Here is a 27,966-nt window from a genome sequence, read left to right as displayed (position 1 = left end):
TAATTAATCAGCTACTGAAGACAAAAAAATCGCCTTGACTCCGCCTGAGTGAGCGTTTCGGCCCCGCCCCTTTATTGCCCCGCCCCCTGTGTGTGTGTGTGTGTGTGTGTGTGTGTGTGTGTGTGTGTGTGTGTGTGTGTGTTTTATGGCCGTTCGCTGTCCGGCGGCTCGCGGTGCTGAAATCACGGCGCACAACAACAACAACAGCAACAATAAGAATGTAAGAGCGATGAAAGCCACAAGCGGAGATTTCCATCATGGACGATGATCTGTTCCAGCTCAGACAGCTGCCGTGAGTGTGTTATTTCTCTTGTGTTTGTGCTTCATTCAACCTGGGCCATGCTGCAGGCTACACAGCCTTCTCGCCCTTCTCACTGCTACTCTCTTATCCATTTAATGTAAACGCTACACTACAGCAAGGTCTAATGCTAATGTTCATATATTCCTTCAGAACAATGCGGAGTTGTGTGTGTGTGTGTGTGTGTGTGTGTGTGTGTGTGGGAGGTAGTGTGCTTTGTAAACAGTGCAGGATGGTTGCTAGCCTGTGTGTACCACATACAGTGTTTTTTTTTTCTTTTCCATGAGACCTGTTGTTTATTCCATACTCACATTATTATTATTATTATTATTATTATTATTATTATTATAGGGTGTAAGCAATACCAACCCATACAAATGGATAAATGATTGCACTGAGTTGTTATTTGAAAACTAGCCAGCTACATCCCAGTTCTGTACTATACAGCATTTCAGAACACATCCATGGCAACCCTGGAGAACCTCCATCCATCCATCCATCTATCCATCCGTCCATTTTCCTACTGGAGCCTGGAGACTGTCCCAGAGAACTCAAGGGACAAGGCAGGGGACACCCTGGACAGGGTGCCAACCCATCACAGAGCACAATCACACACACATTCACACACTACGGACAATTTGGAAATGCTAATCAGCTTACAGTGCATGTCTTTGGACTGGGGGAGGAAACTGGAGTACCCTGAGGAAACCCCCGTAGCACAGGGAGAGCATACGAGCTCTGCACACACAGGGCGGCGGGATTCGAACCCCAACCCCAGAAGTGCGAGGCAAACGTGCCAACCACAAAGCCAACGCGCCCCGCCTGCAGGAGAACCTGACTTTATTAAGCACACTATTTAGTATGTTAGTATACAACTGAGAACTATGGATACCCAGAGAATGCATACTATTTTTTTTTTGGTACAGTATGTAGTACGGATAGTATTATTACTATTTACGGCTCTACTTATAGTTGAGTGCAAAAGTTTGCATATCCTACAGGTCAAAAAAAAAAAAGACAATTATTTTATACAAAGATATGTGTGTGTTGGCAGTGTGCCTTTATTATCACAAATAGTGTGCAGAAATAAACAAAGGAAACTGTACTTTTGCTGTCGTTGTGGTGGCACCATCAAGGGTGCATGTTTTGTACCTTTAGTACGTAAACCTTTAAAAAGTAATTTAAGCTACTTAATTAGACCTTAAGGACCGCTACTGTAAAATCTAATTAAAGGTATACCACGTGCACTAGGTGCAAAAAAAACAAGCAACCTTGATGGAACAACACTAGCAAAAAGGAAAAGTACAGCTTGGTGTGTGTGTGTGTGTGTGTGTGTGTTATGGTCAAATATTATATGTTAAGGTTTTATAGTGAAAAAAATCTAGATGACTTTAATTCGCTTAATAACTGCCTCTTTTATTATTTTATTATTCTCTAAGTAAGCTTTTAAAATCTGTCAGTTGTAATGTTCACAAGGTAAACTACAAGGTATACAAACTTTTGCACTCTGCTGTACATTAGCCTGCAAACTACTCTATATCTAGAGTGGATATAAAAAGTCTTACACACCCCTGTTAAAATGGCAGGTTTTTGTGATGTAAAAAAATGAAACTAATTAAACAATGTCAGAACCGTTTTCACATTTATTGCACAGCTTGCATAAGTGTGCACACCTTTTTATAATTGAGAATGTGGCATTGTTAAGAATCAACCAATCACATTTAAACTCATGTTAAATACTAATTATTATCTAACTGCCATCAATTAAAGAGATCGATTAACCCCAAATAAAGTACAGCTGTTCCTATAGGATTTTCCTGACATCCTCTTGGTAACATCCAAATAGAAAAGCCATGGGTCATGGGATATCATTGTTGAAAAATATCAGTTAGGTGAGGGTTAAAAATTTTTTTTCCAAGGCATTGGATATACCATGGAACACTGTAAAGACAAGTGGAGACAATATGGCACAACAATGACATCGCTAAAACAGGGCGTCCCTCTAAGACTAATGAGAAGACCAGGAGAAAACTGGTCAGTGAGGCTGCCAAGAGTCCTACAGCAACATTAAAAGAATTGCAGAAATTTCTGGCAAGTACTGGTTGCTCTCAACATGTGACAGCAATCTCCTGAATTATTCATATGTCTGGGCTACGGGGAAGGGTGGCAAGACAGAAGTATCTGATGAGACCAAAGTTGAACTTTTTGGCCCCCCCCAAAAAAAAAACCACAGCACATCACCAAAAGAGCACCACCATCCCCACAGTGAAGCATGGTGGTGGCAGCATCATGCTTTGGGGCTGCTTTTCTTCAGCTGGAACTGGGGCTTTAATCAGGGCGGATGAATAATGAATAATGAATAGCTCTAAATACCAGTCAGTTTTGGCGCAAAACCTTAAGGCTTCTGCTAAAACACTTAAGATGAAGAGGAATTTCACCTTTCAGCATGAAATTCGACCTGAACCCACCTCCAAATCAGCAAAGGAAGGGCTTCACCAAAACAAGATCAAGGTTTTGGAATGGCCCAGCCAGAGTCCAGATCTAAATCCGATTGAAAATCTGTGGGGTGACCTGAAGAGGGCTATGCTCAGGAGAAGCCCAGCCAATTTGACAGAGTTCGAAGAATGGCAAAATACTGCTAAGTCAAGTTGTACCAAACTGACTGACTCTTAGCCCAACAGATTGAATGCCGTGATAAAGTCTAAAGGTGCTTCAATTAAGTATTAGTCTGGGGGTATGCACAAAAACATCACAAAAACCTGCCATTTTAACAGGGGTGTGTAGACCTTTTATATCCACTGTACATGCCTTTAGTTTTGCTGGTGGCAGACGTCCAGTATTTGATAGTAATGTTTGTTTTGTAATCCCAGGATAAAACTGAAGAAGCATATCTCAAGCACAAAACATATCATGGCTGACCTACTACTCCTCTATTCCATTCATTAACCAAATGCATTAGCTACCAAATTAAAACTTTAGAGAATTAAGTGTAGAATTATGCACGTCCCCAGAACGCTTTTATCACTTAACTAGTTAAGGACAACTCTAGTGATCAGGTGTTTGTTTTGGCCCTGAGCATCATTTGGATGCAATGAGAGCCATGGCACAGTGAGGAATGGAAATCTTGCTGATGCCGTTGCCGTCCTCTTTCTGCTCTCAGACTGTGACGCTGGCATGGCGCCCAGATGCTATCTGACCTAGCAGGGGTCGGGCATTCAGTGGTATTCTATCAGATCCCCAGTAAAGGAGATAAGACACTGAGTATCTTACGTCACCGCAAAAAATAACAGGTGTGATCACAGATGTGCTGCGCATGTGATGCGAGCTTTTTCTGTTCACAACCACTTGCTAGCTTTTAAGCTTAGATTAAAAAAAAACAGCTATTTCTATTATTTATCACTCAAATAAACAAAATAAACACAAAAATGACAGTCAGTCAAAACATGCATCCTAGTGGGATCTATGGTCTCTATGGTCTTAACCTCCTGGCAGAGGTACCCAGGTTTTGGGCTAAAAAGGTTCTGGCTCATCAGCCGCACAACAGCCACAAATTATTACTGATCCTCGCCCGTATTTTATAGAGTGCTATTTTCCAGTGAGTTTCTGGAGACGTTTTGGAATCACATAAACCTGTGCTTAGAGCTGATGGGTTTTATCCGAAGAGTGCTAGAAAACAAATGCTCATGGCAAGTCTCAAATCTGCCCAAAGCTCTCAGTGGTAATAGCAGGTCCATCAGCAAGCGCTGAACCCTGTACTCTCTACTCTAAGGGGTTGTAAATGCAATACGATGGAAATGAACGGGGCATTTAGCAAAGAGCATGCTACTTTTCAGGATAATCCAGGAATTTGTACTAGCTGATGGCATGGCCATGAGAAACTGAAAAAGTGGTTTAATAAAAAATAATCTCTGTAAAAATGTATTAATGGTGAAAAACACAAGGAAATCAAATGCATTACAAATGCAGAATCTTAGAGTCTTTGACGAATATGTTGTTCATGTTAGGACAGTTCATTGAATTGTATTGACTTTGGCAGTGGTGTAGCTTGTCTTTATGACCACTTTAAGCAGATTTCTAGTTTTAAAATGAAAATAAAACTTTTGTATATTTTGCAATGCATCTGAAAGATCATCCACCTGGACACAGTGTGAGTATTTCGATGAATTTGGAGAACTATCTTTGAGACACGTGATGAATTCTGATTATGCTTTAATTACTGAAGAGATTCATATTCATCTGAATCTGCTATTGCTTTTATCGGATACATGTTGCAGGCTGCGCAGCCTCCTCACCCTTCTCACTGTTATTCAATTAACAGAGTCTAATGTTTCAGAATCCATTAATGTAAATGCTACAGTACAACAAGGTTTAATGCTAATGTTAATACATTTTTGCTTTCATTTCTTCAGAACAATGCGGAGGGGTGTGTGTGTGTGTATGTGTGTGTTTGATTTTTTTTCCTTTTTCCTTTTATCATATACACTATGTGGCCAAATGTATGTGGACACCTGAACATCACAGCCTTCTTGAACAATCCGTTCCAAAACTATGGGCATTACTATGGATTTAGTCTCCCTTTGCTGCTATAACAGCCTCCGTTCTGGAAAGGATTTCCACTAGATTTTGGAAACGTTGCTGTGGGGATCTTTGCCGATTCAGCCATGAGAACATTATTGACGTTGGGTGAGACGTCCAATTCATCCCAAAAGTGTTCAGTGTGCTTGAGGTCAGGGCTTGGTGCAGGACACTAGAGTGTGTCCACACCAATGGGGGCATTGTCATGCTGGAACAGGTTTGGGCATCTTAATTCATGTAAAGGGATATCTTATCTACAAGACATTCTAGACAATTGTGTGCTTCCGATTTTGTGGCATCTGTGTGGGAAAGGCTAGCATATGGTTGTGATGGTCAGGTGTTCACATACATATGGCCACATAGTGTATTAGATGTGGCAGTGTCTGATCCGTGTTGTATCTTCTTTGAAATGGTAATCTGTACTAAGACAAAAATTGCTATGAGGGCTACTGCCAAGAAATATCTTAATGCAAGTGACCTTCAGGGATCTTCATCTGTCTCTCCCTCCTGTCACTGCCTCTTCTTGTTATTTTCTCACAAGATTTTTTCTAGACTTACCAAAGGTGACAGCACTATTGTAACTGAAAAAAAAAGACAAGCAGAAAGGCAATGGAGTTGGACAAAGCTAAAAAAAAAATAATAATAATGGTCAAAAGTGAAATAAAGCTTACTTATCTAGGCAGATAAGATAGATTTTTTTTCAACAGATAAAAGTAATGTGTGTACAGCACTGATTAGTGACTGCTAATAGAAAAAAGACATGGTTTTGTTGCTCTCTCACCACAAAAAGCAATATGCCTCTCAGTTATTCATCTCAAACCATTCAACAAAGTCATATCACTCCCAAAATCTTCAGCTATCTTCCAACATTATCAATTCTGAATGTGTTCTGAGTATTGCGATTCGATCCCTACGGCATAGAATTTATACACGCAGTCTCAAAATACACTCATTCACACCTAGGGGCAGTTTATCATAACCAATCCACATAGCTGCATGGGTTTTTTTGGACAATGGGATGAAACCGCAGAACCCAGGGGAATATGGGGAGAACATGTCAGACTCAATATACACTACACTACCATTCAAAAGCTTGGACAACAGAATAAAGGTCAAAGATGCTAGGTATAAATTTGTATCTTTCTCTGTCCTAAATATATTTTTATAAAGGCTCATGGTTGAAATTAGTTTCTAAGTCAAATGCAAATAGTGATGTAAATGTCTGTGTATAAATTAAATTAAAACGAGTCTTTTATAATTAAAATTAAAGAATTTCTCCAAATAAGTAGTTTTAATCTGCCAGTCCAAAAAGCAACCCATTTATATATATATATATAATTTTTTTAGATTTTAGCCATTGGGCTGACCTCAGGCAAAGGGTTAGATTGGTTTAGATCAGTAGATTTTTTAAGTATTGGGTTACAAATGCTATGTTGCAGTGGATACTCGTGTTTCTACACACTGTCGTGCTGTGGTGTACCACAAGGATCCATTCTTAGTCCTGTTCTTTTCAACACACAGATAGGTGTCAGATTAAGGTAACGGTCCCTCCAGTATGCTGTGGGGGGCCATTTCTTCTGACTGATCACGTTTGTTATGAAAGATTTCTATCCTGATGGGCGTGGTCTCTTCCAGGATTACTCCGCTGCCATACACAGGGCGTGAGGGCTCAATGAATGGTTTGATGAGGATGAAAATGATGTAAATCATAGGCTATTGCCTTCACAGTCACCAGATCCAAATCCAGTTGAACACCAGTGGGAGATTGGGGAGTGACGTGTTGGACAATTCTCTCCATTAACTATCCAAAGAAACCTGGAGGGACCATTTTATTTCTAAAAGCATAGCTACTGTACATGTGTCATAAAAAAAAAAATACATTTTCCCCAAAAATGTCAGCTGGTACAGCCTACTTTTGCATTAGTGATATTACTAAGATGGTGACAATGAGAAACTTGTCCTTGCTTTCATGACAACTAAAATGGATTAATGTAATTCCGTCTTATCTGGCCTACCTAAGAGCTAAAACCTGCAGTGAGCTTGGAAAGCCAAGATCTTAGCAGACAATACTATTCTTAACTTCTTGAACCGTTTCACAAGCTCACGTATTTTCTTAGACGTAAACTGACAGTGTCTATCAGTGACGACTGCTAATGATATTGAATGAGACGGCTAAAATCAGTAACTCAGTGTTACTATTATGAAACCGTTATCACTGAGCATTATAGTACACGGTCTTATAGGCATAAAACTATAAGTATTTGAACACACTCAAAGACAGATAGGCCATAAATATTTATTTATTTATTTATTTACTGTTGTATTGGGTTTCTTTCCCCATTCTTGGTCTGTGCTGTATTCAGATCATTGGTTACTGGGTTGATGAAGGCGCTTTGGCAATTAGAGCCACTAAATGAAGGCTTCTGCTTAATTACACTGCCTGTCTCTGCATGAGTGCTTTATTCGTCCGTGATAAGACTGAGAGCTGTGATTACAGTAATTAGGAGCACTGGCGGTTCTCAGTACTCTCTCTTTGTCTAACAGCTCTCAGATCAGTGCTCAGCAGTGGCCTCACACTTCACAGTGCTGAGTTACAGTAAATAAAACCCAGGCTGCCTTGCTCAGCCTCTGACAGAAAGCTTTATACAAATTCTGGCTTAGAACAGAACCAATCCTAGATCTTTCTTTCTCTCTCTGACCTTTTTCTCTGCATTTCTTTCCCTCCTCTATCTATGTCTCTTTTATTTCTGTTTCTTTCCCTCTCTCTCTCTCTCTCTCTCTCCACCATGTTTGACACATGATGTGGTATACTTTGGATCATGAGCTGTTCCTTTCTTTCGCCATACTTTTCTCTTCCCATCATTAACCATACAAGTTAATCTTGGTTTCATCAGTCCAAAGAATCTTATTCCAGAAAATGGGAGGCTTTTTTTAGATGTTTTCTGGCAAAGTCTAATCTGGCTTTCCTGTTCCTGAATGTTACCAGTGGTTTGCACCTTGTTGTAAACCCTCTGTATTTACATTCATGAAGGCGTCTCTTGATTGTGGATTTTGACAATGATACGCCTACCTTCTCCAGAGTATTCTTGACTTCTGTTGATGTTGTGAAGGGGTTTTTCTTCACCAATGACAGGATTCTGCGATCATCCACTTTAGTTGTCTTCCGTGGTCTTCCAGGCCTTTCAATATTGTTGAGCTCAGCAGTGCTTTCTTTCTTTTTAAGAATGTACCCAACTGTTGATTTGGCCACACCTAAGGTTTTTGCTATCTCTCTTATAGATTTATGTTGTTTGTTCAGCCTAATGATGGCCTCCTTCACTTGCATTGAGATCTCCTTGGACTTCATATTAGTAGCTCCAGTCGAACAGCTGCCAAATGCCAACTCAATACCTGATATCAACTCCAGACCTTTTAGCAGCGAGGGAATGGACCGCACCTGGTCAGTTAACTTCTTGTCAGTCAATTGTCCAAATACCTTGAAATTGAACTTTGCTTAAAATGGCTGTAATTCCTAAATGGTAAATGCCATATTTTTGTGGAACCTCTTAAAATAAAGCTGAAAGTCTACACTTCGATCATATCTTGATCACATTATTTTATTTCAAATCCATTGTGGTGGTGTATAAAGGCAAAATCACAAAAACTCTGTCATTGTCCAAATACTTCCGGACCTGACTGTACACATGTATATATGGTGTGTGTGCTCATTTCAGTTTTATCCAAATCAGTATGGTCATGATGACTTGCACACTGTAACGAGGGGGTGATAACATGTGGACTTGTGTGTATTAGCTGTATAAGCTGTGTTTTTAGAGACACGTTAGACCAGACCAGATCAGATACCATACATACTCCGGAGACACAGAAACCACCAATGATCAGACCACATCACTTCCTTTTGTTTACAGTATTTCACTTTTTGTGTGCGCTTAATAAATTACAACAGTTTGGCGACTCTAGTTGGACAGTGATGACTTCCTCCTCTTTCCACCTGTACTCCTGTTATGACCACAAGGGTGAGTTAGTCATTTGTAACAAGACCGTGCCAAGAAAAGGAACCAGTCTTCTGAATTTTGATCTCTTCCTTTGAGCTTCATTGCTATTAGCCTCTGCAGGGAGAGGTATTTTCTCTAGTGAAGTCATTCACTAGGAGGGTTTAAATTGTTGTAGTAACAATGACTACTAATCAGGATCCTATGGTTAGTATTCCCAAGGTGGCTGTCTCCCTGCACTTTGCTGATAATACTGAATTTGAAAGGGAGTTAGGGAAGATGGTAGATAAGTTGTGCTTGAAGAAAAAGGCAAAAATGTGCAATAATGTGCAAAAATGTGCATTTACACAAAAAATGTGTAAATGAGTTTAACCTCACAGAGCAAGTAGAGTGGAGAGTGTTTTTCCGCCTTAGAGAAATGTGTGAAGAAAAAGGACCTTGAAGGAGCATGTTCCAAATTGCTCAAAAAACCTGTGAGCGCTCTCAGTGCTCTGTCAATGCCCTTCGAGTTAAACTCGAGCAGCTTGATAAAGAAAATGCAGAGATGAAAAAAGTCAAAATTTCCTATGAAAAAGAGGTTGTATCCTCTCCTTACGGAGTTTAAAAAGAAAACAACACAACAATCTCTCTCCTCCTCTGAGTCTTCATCCTCCGATGGGGAGGTAGAGGATACGGGATTGGATCCTGCAGGGACAGTAAACTTAGCATTTTGCTGAAATGTTTCTGTTGCATGGAGCTTTAAATCCTGATTTGCATAAAATGTTGCCTATTTTAAAGCCTACCTGGCACAGCTGCACTCCGAGTGATGTGCAGAACATATGAAAGAGACACCACTGTGAAACTGCACATAGCTGTGATACAGAACGCTTTCTATCCAAATAGTCAACAAACTCAGGGCAAAAGCTCTAGCATTTCTAGCGATGAGTGCCGCTGTTGTCGTAAGCGCAGGCACTGGGAGCATGTGTGTAGGAGGAAACGAGCTGATCTTAAGCCGAGTGGCATGAAATGTGCTCAAAATTCCAGTGCAGCTCAGCGAGACTGACGGGGAGGAGCCATCTCAGCAATGCAGCTACTACAGCGTGCTTCCCAATCCTCAGTCTTTCTTCCTCTTCCCCTTTCATTAAACTAGAAATGTCCTCTGTGAGAGCTTATTTGTAGCCAATCACACATGACTTGAACAACAGGTGGTATGTAAATATCTTGGTAAATGATCGTGAAGCATTATGCCTTTAGCTAGCGGTTACTGCCTGAGCTCCGGTCGTGTTATCACGGCATCTCACTGTACGTTGTCCTCATGCTGTCATTTCCCTGTTGTCTTCAGCCTGTGTGATCGCCGTCACCACCCAGAGATGGAACAACTGCCTGGCTGCTCTCACAACTCCTAACATTAGCCTTCCCTCATCCCTCATCATTAATGATGACTGCAATGTCTGATACTCAAGATGAGAGTGAACAAGTTGATCTACATGGATTAATACAATCTACATGGATTTGCAATACGCTTTGGCGTTGCTCATGTTTTTGGGTGCATTTGGCTGATTAAACAAGCCTCCATTGTTTCCCATTTGTTGTCAGCGTGTGAACTTCCAGCACGACTAGCTGTGGTTAAGACCAAGGCCAAAACACAGATGAAGCTCGAGGTAATGCTGTGGCTGATGCTACAGCCAAAGTGCCCTGCAATTTCTCTGATGTGTTGGTTGCAGCCATTAAAACTTCTGATGATGGTCCTGACGTCCAGCAGACACTTCTGCAGATGCACCCTGCTGCTCCTGGATGGAACACGGTGAACATCTGGATTCCACCGGTGTCTGGAATAAAGGTGGACCCTGAGGCATTGTCGCCATGTTTGGCCCAATAAATCCACAGTCTAGGACACTTGGGTGTCCAGAACATGGCCCCTCAATTTTCTTGGTCAACATGGTGGAATTTTAAGTTTCAGGCTTATGTATTTGTGGTGTGGTGTTGTATGTTGTGTCAAGCTAACAACAATTTCTCTATTTCTGTTCTGTTCTTTTTCTTCTCCACTGCCTGGCTTTGTTATTTTCACTTTATGATCTACCTTGCTCATTCCATTTTTCCTGTTTTTCTACATCTTTTGCCTATTTTATTTTCCATCGGTCTCTCTCTCGCTCTTGTTCTCCCTCCATCATTTTCTGTTTGTCTTTTTCTACCTCCTCCAGTACTTCTTTCTTGCCTTCTTCTTCTGCTCTACGTATCTCTCTTTCTCTCTGCTTCTCACTATTTCTTCATTGTCTGTCATCTCTCTTCTGTTGAATTTCTTTCTTCTTTGCCTGCCCACCTCTCCTTCTTTAAACATCTCTTCTTCTCTGACTTGCTACTCTATTGCGTTGTCTTCCTCGCCCTCTTTCTCTATCAGGCTGGCGTTTTTATTCACCAAAATACTATTTGTAATGGGATGGATATGCACATTTGGCAAGAGCCGTGCACACACTAATTGTTTTTTATTTTTTCCTTTTTCTTTTTCTTTACAACAAGCTAAAATCCCATCAATGCAAATACAATACAGAAGTATATAATGAAGTGGAGCACTTGTCTTAATGAGTGAGTTTGGGAATCTGGTTATCAGTTGGCAATGTGGAAGTATGTTTTTTGTGTGATGTTGGAGAATGTTGAATTCTGATTGTTCAGAAGGTGTTGATTAATTGTCTCTAACAACAGTGTTGACTGCAAGACGAACCACAGGTTTATATTAATTTGCTAATATGTATTCTTTTCTATAGTAACACTGTGACTTGTATCATGTGGCAAATGATCCATTTCAAAAACGTGTTACTTGAGCTGGTGAAGTTTCCTTTAAGGAGACATTTATTTAACATTTATGGAAGGAGTCTCCAGTGTCAGAGCTTTCTAACAGTGCGAGGTAAAGCTGTTCCTGTTTAAGTCCACCACGGGAAAGTCTTCAGCTTGGAGAGCTTTGCATATCTTGATAACTTGACAAGCTGAACTTTTTTATCTTATTAATTTCCGCAGAGAGAAGAAAGACAGGTTGATCACAAATGACTGTTTATCGCTGCTAACAGGAACTAACTTGTTTCAGATGCTCCACAGCATTAAATGTAACTATAAACTAAATAGCTATAAAAAAAAGTATGATGTGTCATTCTTTGATTTAAAAATCAAAGAATTAGCCATTGGCCAATTGTGGCTAAAACACTTCAGGACATATTTATATAGTAAAATAATCAACTTCTGGGTGGTACCAGTAGCTCCGCTTTGTATCAGGCCACATCACACAACCTGTCATTGATTATTGATGTATTTTCCTTTAACGGCATGCCCCACGTATAATTCCCTACTTCATCTCTCTTTAACAGTTTACTCTTGATTTTAAATGATTTTTCAAATAAAGGGGTTTTTAATGTAAGAACACAGTTTGCTCAGACAGGAAGTTCTCCTGTTGTCTTGGTAACACACTCATGGCCAGTTATAAAGGACGTCTGTTGTTTCAGGATTATGTTTTGTCTGGTCAGCTCAATTCTGCCTGCAGGAGCGATGACTCATCAACCACTGAACACTGCAGTAATTCTCCTCTCTACGGTGACAGGATGCCAGAGTTACTGTACCAAACACCATGGAGTCCGATTTGTGCAAACACACCCGACCTGAAAATAAATACCACTATGTCTTCAGAGATAACAGTCATATGCCCATGTCTTTCTGTCTCCCCATCTGTCCTGCAGCGTGGTGAAGTTTCGGCGTACAGGCGATAGCACGTATTCAGAGTATGAGTGTGGAACGAGGGATCAGATGGTGCAGGTCGAAGGCGGAAACATTGACGCAGGGTCTGTGGCTCTGTCTGACGGAGCTCCAGTACCGCAAGAGTTTGCCAACCCCACTGACGGTACCACAGTATACACTTCTCCTATTACTGTAAAGAAACACAACACGAATAAAACCTCACTTTTGTATTTATAAAGATGTATTAGAGTTGAGACATTTACTGTAATCTAAGTGCACAATACACAAGCGAAAAGATCTTGAATATAGTCACAATTAAGCAGTACCAGGTACACAATACACAATACACAACTGCACCACCAGGCACATAGAGCAGTTCAATATGCATGTATAAGTTGTAGAAAATAAAACTAAAACTACTTAATTAAATTCTGTTTTATTTGTATAGCATTTTAAACAACATCCACTGTCACAAAACAGCTTTATAGAAATCCAGTTGTAGATTTAAACCTGTAATAAACAAGCCAGAGGTGACAGTGGTGAAGAAAAACTCTGTGACACAACCTGAGGAAGAAACCTTGAGAGGAACCAGACTCAATAGGAACTCATCCTCCTTTACAGATAGAGAAGAGTAAAGATAAATAGTACGAAGTGTGTAGAAAAGATGTTCAGTATGAGCAGATTGTAAATAAGAGTCCTAAGTTCTTAAGGACACGTCTACAGTATCCAGGTGAGATTATCCACTCAAGCATGGGTGATACTTGGACAACGCTTTTCAGGAAGTGTAAATTTGTAGGCGATCCATACGGGATCATCCACAGCAGCAGAAAGTGAGTCACAAGTGCAGAAGTAGAGGATCAGAATTATCACTAGGACTCAAAACAACAAGAGTAAGTGAACACCTAAGCACACCGGGGAGCATGGGTTAGAACCGCACCGTTTAACACGTTCAAGACCTCCCAAAAAGAAACAACAGTACAAACAAGGGGTAAGAAGCAAACAAGATACAGGTGAGAAAAACTCCACACAGGTGCTAATAATAATCAGGGGACAAGACCAACAGCAAATGAGAAAAACAGACTTAATAGGAAGGTTACATTTATCTTAAATACTGTATAGCCACTGATTTAAAAGGAAAGAAGGCCAATGATCTCTCAGATAGGAATATGTGCTCAACCAAATGTAATCAATTAGTTAATATTAATAATCAAGATAAGTTTTGTGCTAGAGCTACAAGGCTAATGTAGCTAACAAGTAAGAGGCATTCATAGCATTTAGCATTCTGCAAACTGCATTCCTAAATTGACACACAAGCTTCAAACGGTTTCGAGTTGTTCAGCATCTTAAACAGACTTATTTATGTGGTTCCTGACATGCTGTTATCTATCTATCTATCTATCTATCTATCTATCTATAAAGAAAATCTAAAAGTCATAGTAGCAGCAGCCATCTTGAAGCTGAATCGCTTTCTTCTTTAGGTCAACATCAGACTGTCAAAGTAGAGTTCGAACCCAAGAGTTTGATATTAGAAGTGGTTTAGAAGATAAAGTGTTTCCCTTAAACATGATGTATTGCACAATGCTAAAATGGACAATGCCTCTGTCCACATTTCCATTATTTCATTAAATATTCACAGCTGGTGGTTGAAACCATAGGCTATATTAGGCACCAAAGAAAATTGTTTTATACTTCTGCTGGATGTAGGCTCATTCTTCATCTCTTCATCTGGCTGTAGATACCTTCATGGTGGAAGATGCTGTGGAGGCCATTGGCTTTGGTCCATTTCAGTGGAAGCTTTCTATCCTCACAGGCCTTTCCTGGGTAAGACTGGCTTCCTTGACTTTTTATTATGAGATATGATGGAAATTCTGAGGGTGTTTAAAGACAAATCCCACCCTGAAACACATTAAACATATTTATAATGAAATATTTCTGTTGTATTTAGCAACTCTGGTGCGAATTTATTGGTTGATGCTGCGAGAAGTTAGCGGTTGTGTGCTGCAATGACGTCACAGGGGGACATTGTTTTTGCTAGAGCATTTTCGATGTAAACGATTGCGAACATAAAGGATAACAGTCAGGTTTCAGTGTTAGCTTCTAAAAACAGCATTTCCAGCAAATTTCCCAAATTAATGAGAAATCTAACAGTAGTGAAGACTTTGTTTGTCGCAGATGTTGGACACAAAGTTCCAAAATGCAACGCAGCTTAGGTAAAGATTAAGCGAGGGCTAATGCTGCATTCAGGACAACTGGGAACTGGGAATTTTCCAACGTGAACACAGCCGGAAATAGAGGTACATTAAGACCTGGCACCATAAAAACTGGTATTAAAGAGTTGTTTGATAAGTGCTTCATTTATTTTTAAAGTGGATATAATAATTCACTGTTCATAGTGCTTCTGTGCCAATCTTGCATTGATCCTTTAGAACGTTCAGTTATCAAAATATGACCCAGAATTTTAGCAAATTTAAATATAACGAGAAACTCAAATGACTGCTTAAAAACCTTACATCATGCTGTGATTTCTTGTTCTTACTTTTCACTATGAGCACCGCCATGTTGAAGTGATGTCACAGAATCGCAACTCTTGAGAAGTCGGAGCTCTCGGAAAAACTTTCCGAGTAGTAATTACGAGTTGGAGCTGTTCAGATGGCTCTTTCTTTCCTACTGGGAAAGAAACTTCAGTTGAAACAGTTGGAAACTTCCCGCTTCCCACTTGGTCATGAATACAGCCAAAATCCCACTGGCACCGGTATCCGCAGGTAGCTGAACGGCACTGTGGGTAATATACTGTAGGAAACCATTACCCAAAGTGAAAATAGACCAAAGTTTGTATGAAGAAGTTAGGAATTTATGCTAAGAAAGTTAAGAATTTCATTACAAAAGAAATATTTGTTGCCATTAAACATCATTTTATATTTATACATGTTAATATGCAAGTTGTTCAGGGTGGATTTTTCCTACTGTGTTGACTGTTTATGACCTGGTAAAGTGGTTACAGTTTAAAATATGTATTTTAATGATAAACACACAAATCAGGGTAGTGTTCAGCCTGACCCGTTCACTTCTTTTCTTAACAAAGAATTTGCAAAAGCCCTTTAATAGGAATGTACTTGGTGCCACCTTTCACCATGCACCCCATACAGCAGTAGTAGCATTTTCTTTTCCCCTATTTTTGTTGTAACCTATGATTTATTGGACTGCTATCAATTTAATTGCTTAACTACTACAAATCTGACACCACTGTAAGGTCAAAGTTACAAAAATAGTATTGCAACAGTGTAGTAGTGATTTTATGTCGTATGTGCATTGTTCATTTAACGCACATAACACACAAGATTGTGGCGTTGTGTATTCTGAGTATTTTCTGGACCGATGATAAAGGCGATATCTTTTTCTAGATTTCATATTGATATTTTAGTGGTGGAAATACTCACTCACAGTGGTTCTCAAAGTGGGAAGTATAGACTGGGGGTCAGGGATTTTTCAATTTTGTTACAGTGGTGGTACCACTTTAATAGGAACACCTGTATCCCTGTTCATTCATGTAATTATGAAAACAGCCAATCATGTTGCAGCAGATCCAGGTCAATAACTTCAGTTAATGTTCACATCAAACATCAGAATGAGGAAAAAATCTCCTCCGTGATCTCAGTGACTTTGACCGTGGCAGTTATCGGTGGTTTGAGTATTTCATAATCTGCTGATCATCTGGGATTTTCACACACAGCAAAGAGTTTACACAGAATGGTGCAAAATCCAGTGGTGTGTAATATGTGCTGTGTGTTTTTTTTTTTTTTTTTTTTTTGTGTGTGTGTGTGTAGATGGCAGATGCCATGGAGATGATGATCCTCAGTATCTTGGCCCCTCAGCTGCACTGTGAGTGGAGGCTCCCCAACTGGGAGGTGGCACTGCTCACTTCGGTAATGATGATGATGATTATGATGGTGTGTGTGTGTGTGTGTGTGTGTGTGTGTTTTCTGCCCTCTTATTTCCTTCTATTTATATTATTCTCTAGTGGCAGTTCTCTCACCTTTTTTTTTTTCTCTGTCTGCCTCCATTCTCTTCATCTTCTGTATTTCTCTCCTTCATATTATTTATCTGCCTCCCTCTCACTACTTTTTCTTCTCTGTCTGTATATCCCTCTTTTCATTCCCCTTCTTTTACTTTCTGTCAGTTTCCCTCTATCTTCTCTAAATCTGTTTTTCACTCTTTCGTTCATTATTTCTCCATTTTCTCTACCGTTTCTTTGTTTGTCTCCTAATCCTTTTCATCTCTCTTTTTGTCTTGTCTATGTGTCTGTATCTTTCTCCACTATTTATATCTCCTTTATCTCTCTCTCTCTCTCTCTCTCTCTCTCTCTCTCTCTCTGGTGTAGGTGGTGTTTATCGGCATGATGACCAGCTCTTCATTATGGGGGAACATATCTGATAAATATGGGCGAAAAACAGTGAGTATCTCTAAAATATTTTAAAAAAATATATTTGTCAATTTTAAATAATCATCATTATCAGGGATGTTTGCAGGGATTCTCGATCAAGGACACTGTTCTGGGCCATGTTCAGAATTATGTTGCCTCAAAATATTTGATGTTTTTCTTCTTTTCTTCTTTGTATTCTTCTTACCTTTATCTATTTTATGCCGTTGTCCTAATTTAATACGGAGCTGAAATCGGGGAGGACAGTCTCACAGTCGGTCCCCAGCTGCCTGTCAGCCTAACTGTTATGTGGTCAAAGTGTTTTAGTCCTGCTAGGTGTGAAGTGTCCAAGAAATTTTGTACAGTTGTGCAGTAAATCATTTCTGGAAACTGGGAGTGAAAAAACAACAGGACACTTAAAATGTAAGAAAATTCATGTCAAATTTTAAGAACATAAAAAGGAGCCTAATAGAAGGGATTTATTAATAATCGCACTATCCGGTGTCACCCAGATGAGGATGGGGTCCCTTATGAGTCTGGTTCCTCTCAAGGTTTCTCCCTCATATCATCTCAGGGAGTTTTTCCTCACCACCGTCACCTCTGGCTTGCTCATTAGGGATAAATTCACATATTTACAATATATTTTTTGAATCTATTTATTTCTGTAAAGCTGCTTTGTGATGATGTCCATTGTTAAAAGCGCTATACAAATAAAATTGAACTGAACTGAATTCTTTTCAGAGAGATGGATGCTAACATCATAGGTTAGAAATTGTGGTGAAAGAAAGAATAGAATTTAGCAAGTGCCTGTAGAGCTCATCTCTCAACTCTGCCTGCATCAAAACCAAACTAGCTTTTCCTTTCCCCAAGCACTTCCAATCACGGTAGTAGTGATTAGCTTCCTCCAGCTATGAGGGATTTTTCTAATCTTGCCAAGTTGTCTGTATCACTGTTCATAGACCTGGCCAGTCATCCTGATGGGAACTCCAGCTCTTTTCAGTGAGTCAGGTCATGTGGCGCAACTCGCCAAAAAAGATCAGACTCTTTTGCTACCAAACGACTCATTTTGCAAAAAAATAAAAAAAACTGCACATTACAGTGCCTTGCATAAGTATTCTTCACTAAAATGGACTTACTTGGGACTATAAATTATGAATCTACACAAAATATGAAATCAATATAGTTTGCAAAATTGTTTTAAAGTTGTGATTGCACAAGTATTCACCTCTTTTGCTGTGAAATCCCTAAATTAGTTCTGGTGCATCAGAAGGTACACAATTAGTTGAATGGAGTCGACCTGTGTGCAATTAAGGTGTCTCAGTATAAATTCCCCTGGTCCTGAAATGTAATAGAGATGTTTATGCCTCTGATGTTATGTTGCCTTTGCTATGCAATACTTACAGTATGCTGTGTGTGTGTATGTAATTTGATGTGCATTCATGGAATTGTCCACATCGTGATTGTCAGAGTGTGTATCTGGACTGACGAACGTTTGTGTTTGCCTTTATTGCGGAGGCCTAAATTAATCTTTTTGCCTGAAACCTGAAAATTTGACACTGCAAACCCTATCTGTTAAAGTATTGATGGATTTACAGTAGCATTCTTATAAATACAATTTTCATAGGCTATGCCTGTGTGTGTCTGTGTGTTTCAGGGTCTGAAGATGAGTGTCCTGTGGACTCTGTTCTATGGCGTCCTCAGTGCATTCGCCCCTATTTATGGCTGGATTTTGTTCCTCCGAGCTCTGGTCGGTTTTGGTATTGGAGGAGCTCCTCAGTCGTGAGTTTCTGTCACGTTCATGATGTCAGAACGCAGTATTTACAGGAGTGCTGTGATGCAGTGGCTGGATTTATGCAGAATTTATTTATTTAGAATTTTTTTGTTTTATTAATTATTATGAAGAGAGACTGGTGAAGGATTGATTGTCTATATAGCTGCTATAACATAAGTGATAACAGGAACTAACTTGTTTTGCATTCACAACATTAAATGCAACTATAAATGCTTAAAAAGTATGAAATGTTCATTAATAATTAAAAAAATAATTGGTGGCAATTTGCTCTGGTATAAGAAGATGAAACAGTGTGGGGTGGTAAGAGTAAGTGCTTATTTTGCTAGAACAGCACCCCATTGTTTTATTCCAGAAATGGAAATCTGTCTGAATTTCCTGTTTGTACATAATTTGCTATATTATTTTCATATTGCTACATCTTTATTTTATTATACAGTTTTGTTGTTTTTTATTCATTGTGGACTCTCATTACTGCTGTTTTTATTAAATATGAACACACCTTTCCCTTGTAGTAGTGAATACACTGCATCTTACACTTACACTTTTCTGTTTATCATCTTTATTTTATTTACATCAGAATTTCCAATACTTGTACACATTAAATAATTCAAGCTGTAATGAGGAGGACCTATTTTGTAGAAGTGGAAATATTTGACACTATTTTGATCTACTGCACTTTTGATTTTTGCATTTTTGCAGTGCAGTATAATATTTACAGCAAGATAAGGTCTCTTCTTTTCTCTGTCTTTTTCAGAGTGACGCTGTATGCTGAGTTTCTGCCCATGCGCTCCAGAGCTACATGCATTCTGCTCATTGAGGTGTTTTATATTGCCCTTATAGGCTTATACTGTATCTGTCCCATTAGGACTTTATCTATGTTATGTACATTATACAAAAGTTCAGTATTTAAATTCAATTTTACCTGCAGAAAAAAGTCTTTTATTAATTTGTATCATTTATTTTTAACTAAAGCTAAATTGTGTTATAAATTCAAATGGTTACACGTGTACACTCCTAACACACACAACAATTAGCATTAATTGCTGTCTTAATACCTGATGACTCAGGCTTTTGGACCTCTACTGTAGTGGTTGTGTGTGTGTGTGTGTGTGTGTGTGTGTGTGTGTGTGTGTGTGTGTGTGTGTGTCAGGTGTTCTGGGCTCTGGGCACGGTGTTTGAGGTGCTGCTGGCGATTCTGGTCATGCCGACGTTGGGCTGGCGCTGGCTACTCGCTCTGTCTACAATCCCACTCTTCATCTTCGCCATCCTCTGCTTTGTACGTTCTGCTACTGTGCTGCCAAAACCACTCACAATCAGGACTACAGCAGGCACCTTATTTAATGTGTGTGTGTGTGTGTGTGTGTGTGTGTGTGTGTGTGTGTGTGTGTGTGTGTGTGTAATTTGCAGTGGCTTCCTGAGAGTGCCCGCTATGACGTTCTGTCTGGAAACCAGGAGAAAGCTCTGAACACACTCAAACGCATCGCTACGGAGAATAAAGTTCCCATGCCACTGGGCAAACTGATAGTGGCACGCCAGGTAGCAAAAAACATCAACTCTATTCCATTCTCTTATTCCATTCTCTCATTCAATTCTCTCATTCAATTCTATACTGTTCTGCTCTATTCATTCCATCCCATTGTCATATTTTATTCTGTCATATTTAATTCTATACTTCTGTCATATTCAATTCTATAGTGCTCAGTGATAATCTATTCTATATTGTTCATCATTCAATTCTATACTGTTGTCATGTGAATTCTATACTATTCTGTCATTCATTCTATTCTACCGTCATATTAATTTGTTATTCTGTCACATTCAATTCTATACTGTTCTATATTCATATTCTATACTGTTCTATATTCATATTCTATACTGTTCTATATTCACATTCTATACTGTTCTATATTCATATTCTATACTGTTCTATATTCACATTCTATACTGTTCTATATTCATATTCTATACTGTTCTACATTCAATTCTATACTGTTCTATATTCACATTCTATACTGTTCTATATTCACATTCTATACTGTTCTATATTCATATTCTATACTGTTCTATATTCACATTCTATACTGTTCTATATTCATATTCTATACTGTTCTATGTCATATTCAGTTCAAATATATGCTATTTTGTCATTGTATTCTATAATTCTACAGTTCTGTCTGATTCTATAATACTGCCATGATCATTTCTATACTATTGTCATATTCTATTCTATTCTATTCTATTCTATTCTATTCTATTCTATTCTATTCTATTCTATTCTATTCTGCACTGGTTTCTAGTAAGACTGCTCCCATAAGAATATTTATTCGTTGTTGTAAAGTGGATTAGTGTGTTTTTTTTAATCAAATATATTGAATTCCATCAAGTACGTATTTACTTTATGTGACTCTACCATCATTTCCGTATGTGCTGTTCTGCTCAGTAATGTTTTAAGTTACACGTTGTATGTCCGATGTGAGCGTGTAAGCGGTTGTGTGTTCTCTCGCTGTCACCATGCTGTTGTAGATCTGCGTTTTAACTGTCTCTTCATCTCCTCATCAGGAGGACAGAGGGAAGATTAAGGATCTATTCTTGCCTCATTTCCGCTGGACTACAGTTCTCCTCTGGTTCATATGGTGTGAAACACATCACACACACATCCTCACACAGCTGTAATTAGAGTATAGAAAGCTCACGCTTCCTCGACAACCAGTCTTTGTACAAATACCATGACTTTGTGATTATTTGAAACACTGAATGACTTTCTTCATTCATTATTGTAAATTCCTGGAAAACTGGAATGAACTGCTGTATTAAGAAAGAGAGAAGGAGAAAGAGTGAGAGGCGGATGTGAAATTGGGAAATACATAGTATACACTTAACACATGTTATTCATTTATAATTGTACATGCCTAGGCTTAGTGCAATGAGTCTAATTCCCAGTGTGAATAGTTCTCTGAGCTACCTTTTATTGTTTTCTCTGTCTAATTTGTTTATAATTAGTCATGTGACTAAGCTTCAAGTTTTTCCTCTAAAGCTATGCGGATAATTTTTCTTTCACTAAATATTGTACGTCTTTTTCACCAAGATCATTCCATAAACATCTGCTTTAAACTAATCCAGGTCTTCCTGCTGATGTGTTTTGTGATGTAGTGTGACTTACTGTAATCTATAAACAGGACAAAAATGCCTTGCTGAAATTTATGCACATAATAATATAGCTCCACTTTGAACTTTAATTCATAAACATCAACTGTTACTGCTATTGTAAAAAAAATAAGATTATGTTCAATTCAATTCAATTCAATTTTATTTGTATAGCGCTTTTAACAATGGACATTGTCACAAAGCCGCTTTCCAGAAATAAATGGATTCACAAAAAATATAGATATTTTATATACATATAATAATATATAATATATGTCACTTAACAATGTCACTTAAAGCTAAAGCGCTGTCCATGAAACATAACTAAGGGTGTGCAATGTTCTAATTTTGTTAACGTGCCTAAATATATAATAGTTTTACAGTTAAAGAAGGTTACTGACTGTAAAAAAGCCTTGACGTAAAAGAAATATATGAACATTTGACAAGATTTGGACATTATACAGCTTTAAAAAAAAAACTGTTGTATATGTTTCAGGTTCTCCAATGCGTTCTCTTACTATGGCCTTGTACTGCTGACCACAGAGCTTTTCCAGGAGGGCGGCGCCTGTGGACGTGAGTCCTGATTTCTCATGATTGATTTCTATTTTTCAGCAATATTCATTTATATTATTCAGGACTTTTGTCCAGCTGTTGATAACCCAGGTCAAGCAACAACAAGCTAAGCTTGAAGTTTTAACTGAATGTTAAATGCGGCTCTTTGCCTCCCTCTAGAGACTAACGGCAGTAAAACAGAGCCGAGGTGTAACCTGGAGTGCAAGTACCTGAACTCGGATGACTACAAAGACCTGCTGTGGACGACGCTTTCAGAATTCCCAGGTCAATCTGGGAATCTTCTACTGGAATTTACGGCCCTATCATCAATTCTTTCTTAAAGTCTCTCAGCGTTGATGGATCACAGACAGACTACTAGCAGATAATCTATCCCAGTGTCCATGATAACAGTATTATATGCAATTAATATCATGGTGTATACCATAGCATTGTGGAATTCTCTATTCCTATTGGTCAGAAGGTACTGATTAATTTTCTGTAACTGCAACTCTGACAGTAGTGCCAGCTGTAAGGCAAATCACAGGCTTGTATGACTGGCTTTTTGATTACTGGCGCATGCCTGCGCTGTGCTGAAGGAGATTTACTCATAGTGAATGTGCTGCAGGTCTTCTGGTGACGCTGTGGGCGATCGATAGGCTGGGGAGGAGGAAGACCATGGCGCTGTGTTTCCTCGTCTTTTCACTCTGCATCGTGCCGCTCTATGCCTGCGTGGGCAGGTAGATACCACACATTTGTTTTTCTTTATTTCTTTCTGTCCATCCTACTCATCTAGTCCTTATGTTTGGATTGGCAAGAATTGCAATTATGACTAATTAAGAAATATCAAAACAACAAATTGCTGGCTGTATAATTAAATGTAAACGCCAACTGTAATTGGTTAAATATAGTAGGATGACAGCGAAAGTTTATCACAAAATCTCTAGGTGTATTTACATTTACTGCCTTTACATAATAAGAATAATATTGCGTTCAAATGGCTTCAAAACCTGTCTATTGAAGGAGGTGTGTGCGTGTGAGTCCATCAAACAGTTCAAAGTGAAACAGAAGTGAAACAGTTCTGGTTGTATTCTGATTGTGTGTGTGCGTGTGCGTGTGTGCGTGTGTGTGCGTGTGTGTGTGTCCATGTGTGCATGCTGCAGGACATCTTTAACAGTGCTGATCTTTATTGCGAGGGCGTTTATTGCCGGAGGTTTCCAGGCAGCTTACGTTTACACACCTGAGGTACGTTTTGTCACACACATATTGCACACTCTTTATGTCCTCATGCTTCCTTTACCAAATTGAACTAACATTTCACTGAGCTTTATCATGATGTTGAACTATGACCTGAGTTCACTGAGCTCTGCTGTAAAAGCCAGCAGGGCTGGATATTGGCTAATATGAGTGCAGTCTGGCTTTTATAACTGCAGACTCTATCAGTTTATTGTAGTTGTGTAAATGGTATACACAAATGTATATTTAACTAGACTAAGCATTATCAGTTGCATTTTATACTCACAAATTCCTTGTTTGTGCCTTTTTTTGCTTTCTAAATCCTCTAAATATATATACTGGACACTATATGGCATAACGTATATGGACACCTGACCATCATACCCATATTGTGCTTTTTGACCATCCCATTCTAACATTGGTGTCCCCTTTGCTGGTATAATAAGCTCCACTCTTCTGAGAAGGCTTTCCACTAGATGTTGGAGCGTGGCTGTGGGGATTTGTGTTAGAGCATTAGTGAGGTCAGGAGCTGATGTTGGTGAGGAGGTCTGGGGTGCAGTCGGTGTTCCAGTTCATCCCAGAGGTGTTCAGTGGGGTTGAGGTCAGGGCTCTGTGCAGGACACTCGAGTTCTTCTACTCCATCCTTCACACACCATGTCTTCATGGAGCTGGCTTTGTGCACAGGGGTATTGTCATGCTGGAACAGGTTTGAGCCTCTTAGTTCCAGTGAAGAGAAACTGTAATGCTACAGCACACAAAGACATTCTAGACAATAAAGTGCTTCAAATGTTCTGGCAACAGTTTGGGGAAGAACCACATATGGTTGTGATGGTCAGGTGTCCACATACACTATATATAATTACATAAACGTAATTACTGACTAAATATATGCTTATCTTTTTCATGTATTTCAACCACAAAGTCCTATCATTTTACCCCCTAAAGTAATAAGTTAGAAAATTGCGTTCAAAGATTTCACTCCAATTCCACTGAGACACACCAATGTATTGTCTAAACACAGCTACTATTTTTCATTTCATTTTATTTCATTTAATATGCAATAAATAGGATATATAAATTATAATATTTTATGTTAAAAATGACCAAATAATTATTGGTTTATGATAGGAAAAGTTCTCAGCCAGGTCTCATCACGTGAGATAAAAGTCACTCATGGCATTTGAACTGTTCGCTGTTTGCTCTTACATGAGGAAATAATGACTGAATGATTCAGTGTGTTCTGTTCTATTAACATTTTGACAGCCAGTTTCTAATTACAAACTGAACTAATTAGGCTTATGTCCATTTCACTATGGCATTCAACAACTTGATCAAAGCTTGTTTTCATGGTATGAGGAATTCACACTTAGCTAGCATGATTTTAGAGATCTTTAGGCAGACTGACTGTTTTTTACCAGCATGTTAATGAGCCTCTTTAACCATTATGATCTCTGTAGAAACCGTAGACAAGATTAAAAAAGAAATGAAAAACACATTTTTCATTTTTTTCCCTTTAGAATTCAGCTACATTTTCCCCAGACCTTCACACAAATACTATAATAAAATGTGTTGTATTTTGTATTTGGAAATACAATGCTATATATATAGATAAGTGCAGTATACTACTTATTACGTAGTTAAATCAGTACGTAATGAATGGTACAAGACGGGTTATTCTACACTTTTTTTAATGGTCATGTAAAGGTGTATCTATACACCCATCACTACTGTTAATGGCCCCAGCTGGAATATTACTGGCAGGAAATTGAGGGCAAAGATATGGTATCCTGCTGATAATGATAATGTAGACTGTAATTAGAATCTCTCTCCCTCCCTCTCTCTCTCTCTCTCTCTCTCTCTCTCTGTAGGTGTATCCGACAGCGACGCGGGCTCTGGGTCTGGGCACGAGCAGTGGCATGGCCCGTGTTGGGGCTCTCATCACACCTTTCGTGGCTCAGGTGCCCTAATATGATCTTATATTTCACACTGAGCCAGCAGAATTGGCTCGTTCTTTTGTCTGATTCACAGAGCCTGAATGTCAGAGGATGGATTTACAGCATCTAGCTTGATGTTCAAAGCTGTCACTTCAGGCTAATCAATAATAGTTGAACAGGAACAGTGAGACAGTGCTATCATGTACTAAAACACATATTTGACATATTTGATCAATTGGCTTTGACTTGAACTTGCATTTAAATATATGATTTGTCTTACTATTTTTACATAATTCACATCTTTAAGTAGAATATTGCCATCCAGCATGGTTGCGTTTCACTGATGGACGAGGTAGAGTGAAAAGAGTGTGGAAATTCTGTACAACAGCAGATGAGCTACAGTTATTAATTGCACACCTACAGAGTAACTTATATGCTACCTAGATGTACCTGATTAAATGATTTAATGGCCCGTGAATGATTAATGAACTAGGAAGTGACTGCATTTTTGATTATTTCATTCCAAGACCAGAAGACTTGGAAGTATCTTCGGCAGGATTCTTTATTGCAGATGAGAGCATCAGTCGACATCATCAGAATATGCTTTTTCATGCTGTAGTCATCAAGTCTAACTAAGGGAGACATACCTTGTAATTTTATAGGCATTCAGTAGGCCATCCTTAGAGGTGTTACAAAGGAAGTGTGGAGCTACAGGAGCCTGTAGAGAGTTTCGCCAGGCCTAATCTAATTAACATATCTATATCCACTCCTAGGGTACCGCATTCACATTTGAATCAGACAGTGATCAAAGAAACAGGCAGGTCTATTCAACTGTAAAGTCTCAGTTTGACCTAATCATTCAAATGTATATCACTCTGATGTTTCTTATGACGCTATGGGATAAACAGAGGATCAGTTGATCTTAAAGTGACCCTAAATTGTGCATTCTTACAGTCATCACGTAGCATTGAAAGGCCTGTGTAGTGCACTATATGCCTAATAGAGCACTTATTGAAATGTGGTGCCAGTAAATGCATTTCAGAAATTCTTGAATACTTACATAACATTTTTTTAAAAAAATTATAATTGAAAAATGTATTGAATTAATTTTAAAACATGTGAAAATAAAGCTTATTAAAAGGGCATTTAAAGGGCATTTTCCTGAATCAAGCAGCACCAGAGTCATTTGTACATCCTAAAAGTGACTGTATAAGACACCTAATGTGATGTGGTGTGTATGTGTGTGTGTGTGTGTGTGTGTTCAGGTGATGCTGGAGTGGTCAGTGTATCTGACTCTGTCGGTATACTGTTGCTGCTGCCTGCTGGCCGCCGTGGCATCGTGTGCTTTACCCATAGAGACAACGGGCCGAGGCCTCCAGGAGTCCAGCCACAGAGAGTGGGGCCAGGAGATGAAGGGCCGAGACTCCATCCCTCGCTCTAACTCCTCATCCACCTCCCAGCAATGAGAGAGGTGGAGAGAGGGTAGGATGGAATAGGGAGAGAAAAGTGAGATGATGATGATAATGGAGGGGAAAATAAGGACAGATGAAGAAAATAGACAGGGGATAGACAGAAGGTCATTAGAGGAACAAGGGTAAGTAAAAAGATTGAGAGAAGGAAATGATGAAGGGAAATCAAAGTTAAAAAAAGAAATGGGGCAGACAGAGACTTATAGAAGGGGGAGAAAGAGAAGTTTATTTGTATAATATATGAAGAAAATGGAGTCAAGCATCAAAGCCTGAATTATGCCTGAATTATGAATCACATGAGTCATGTAGTCACATGAGACTATTTGATTCAGCGAGTCAGTGATTCAGTGGGACAAATGCTTGTTGGACTTCTGTATTCTCATATATACTGGACCAGTGTGTATCCCAGCTGCTGAAAGCAGACACACACATCAGGAGCTGCTTGATGACTGTAATCACACTAATCCACCTGTGTTAATTATTATCTCAGACAAAAGCTTGATAATGTTCGCTGTGGATGATGTTCAACATTCAGTGGATAGTTCACGCAGATATTAATCATTAGCACTGCTGATAAGGAAATGGTGGTCGGTAGGAGCCTATTAGCATGATGCAGATGAGGTTGTGCTAACAGATCTCGCTACATTGCTTTTGACCTTATTAGCTTGTTTTTCTTTTTAAAGAGTTAAATTTCTCATACGAGAGAACAAACTAAGAATTAAAGCAAAAATGAGATTGAAACAATTTCACACTTATCCCAAATGTTGCCTATTAACTAAGACATGTTTGGTGTCTGTAGATTGCTTCTTTAGTTTTGCACTAGAGTTACAGTCAGGTCCATAAGTATTTGGACAGTAATAC

The 27,966-nt window shown here is 39.0% G+C and overlaps 1 protein-coding gene across 1 annotated transcript; it reads left to right on the top strand.

Moving 5' to 3' along the window:
• The first annotated feature begins 105 nt into the window (after positions 1–105).
• On the top strand, positions 106–27,966 carry svopa (SV2 related protein a). Its single transcript, XM_053229213.1, has 16 exons — positions 106–292; positions 12,567–12,727; positions 14,300–14,385; positions 16,389–16,487; positions 16,943–17,014; positions 18,636–18,760; positions 19,528–19,591; positions 19,924–20,049; positions 20,181–20,309; positions 21,333–21,406; positions 22,414–22,490; positions 22,650–22,754; positions 23,095–23,206; positions 23,630–23,711; positions 25,571–25,660; positions 26,902–27,966. The coding sequence occupies exons 1-16, from the start codon at positions 258–260 to the stop codon at positions 27,100–27,102; spliced, it is 1,638 nt and encodes a 545-aa protein (XP_053085188.1). The 5' UTR covers positions 106–257; the 3' UTR covers positions 27,103–27,966.

The sequence above is a fragment of the Pangasianodon hypophthalmus genome, chromosome 24, assembly GCF_027358585.1.
Source record: "Pangasianodon hypophthalmus isolate fPanHyp1 chromosome 24, fPanHyp1.pri, whole genome shotgun sequence".
Classification (NCBI taxonomy): Eukaryota; Metazoa; Chordata; class Actinopteri; order Siluriformes; family Pangasiidae; genus Pangasianodon; species Pangasianodon hypophthalmus.
The sequence above is the reverse complement of the archived record's forward strand: the minus strand, read 5'-3'. Positions and strand labels throughout refer to the sequence as shown.

Coding starts and splice junctions, on each gene's coding strand:
- svopa (XM_053229213.1), top strand. CDS start 258: ATGGACGATGATCTGTTCCAGCTCAGACAGCTGCC. Junction 12,728..14,299: donor GTTTGCCAACCCCACTGACG/GTACCACAGTAT, acceptor ATCTGGCTGTAG/ATACCTTCATGGTGGAAGAT. Junction 22,755..23,094: donor GACGCTTTCAGAATTCCCAG/GTCAATCTGGGA, acceptor AATGTGCTGCAG/GTCTTCTGGTGACGCTGTGG.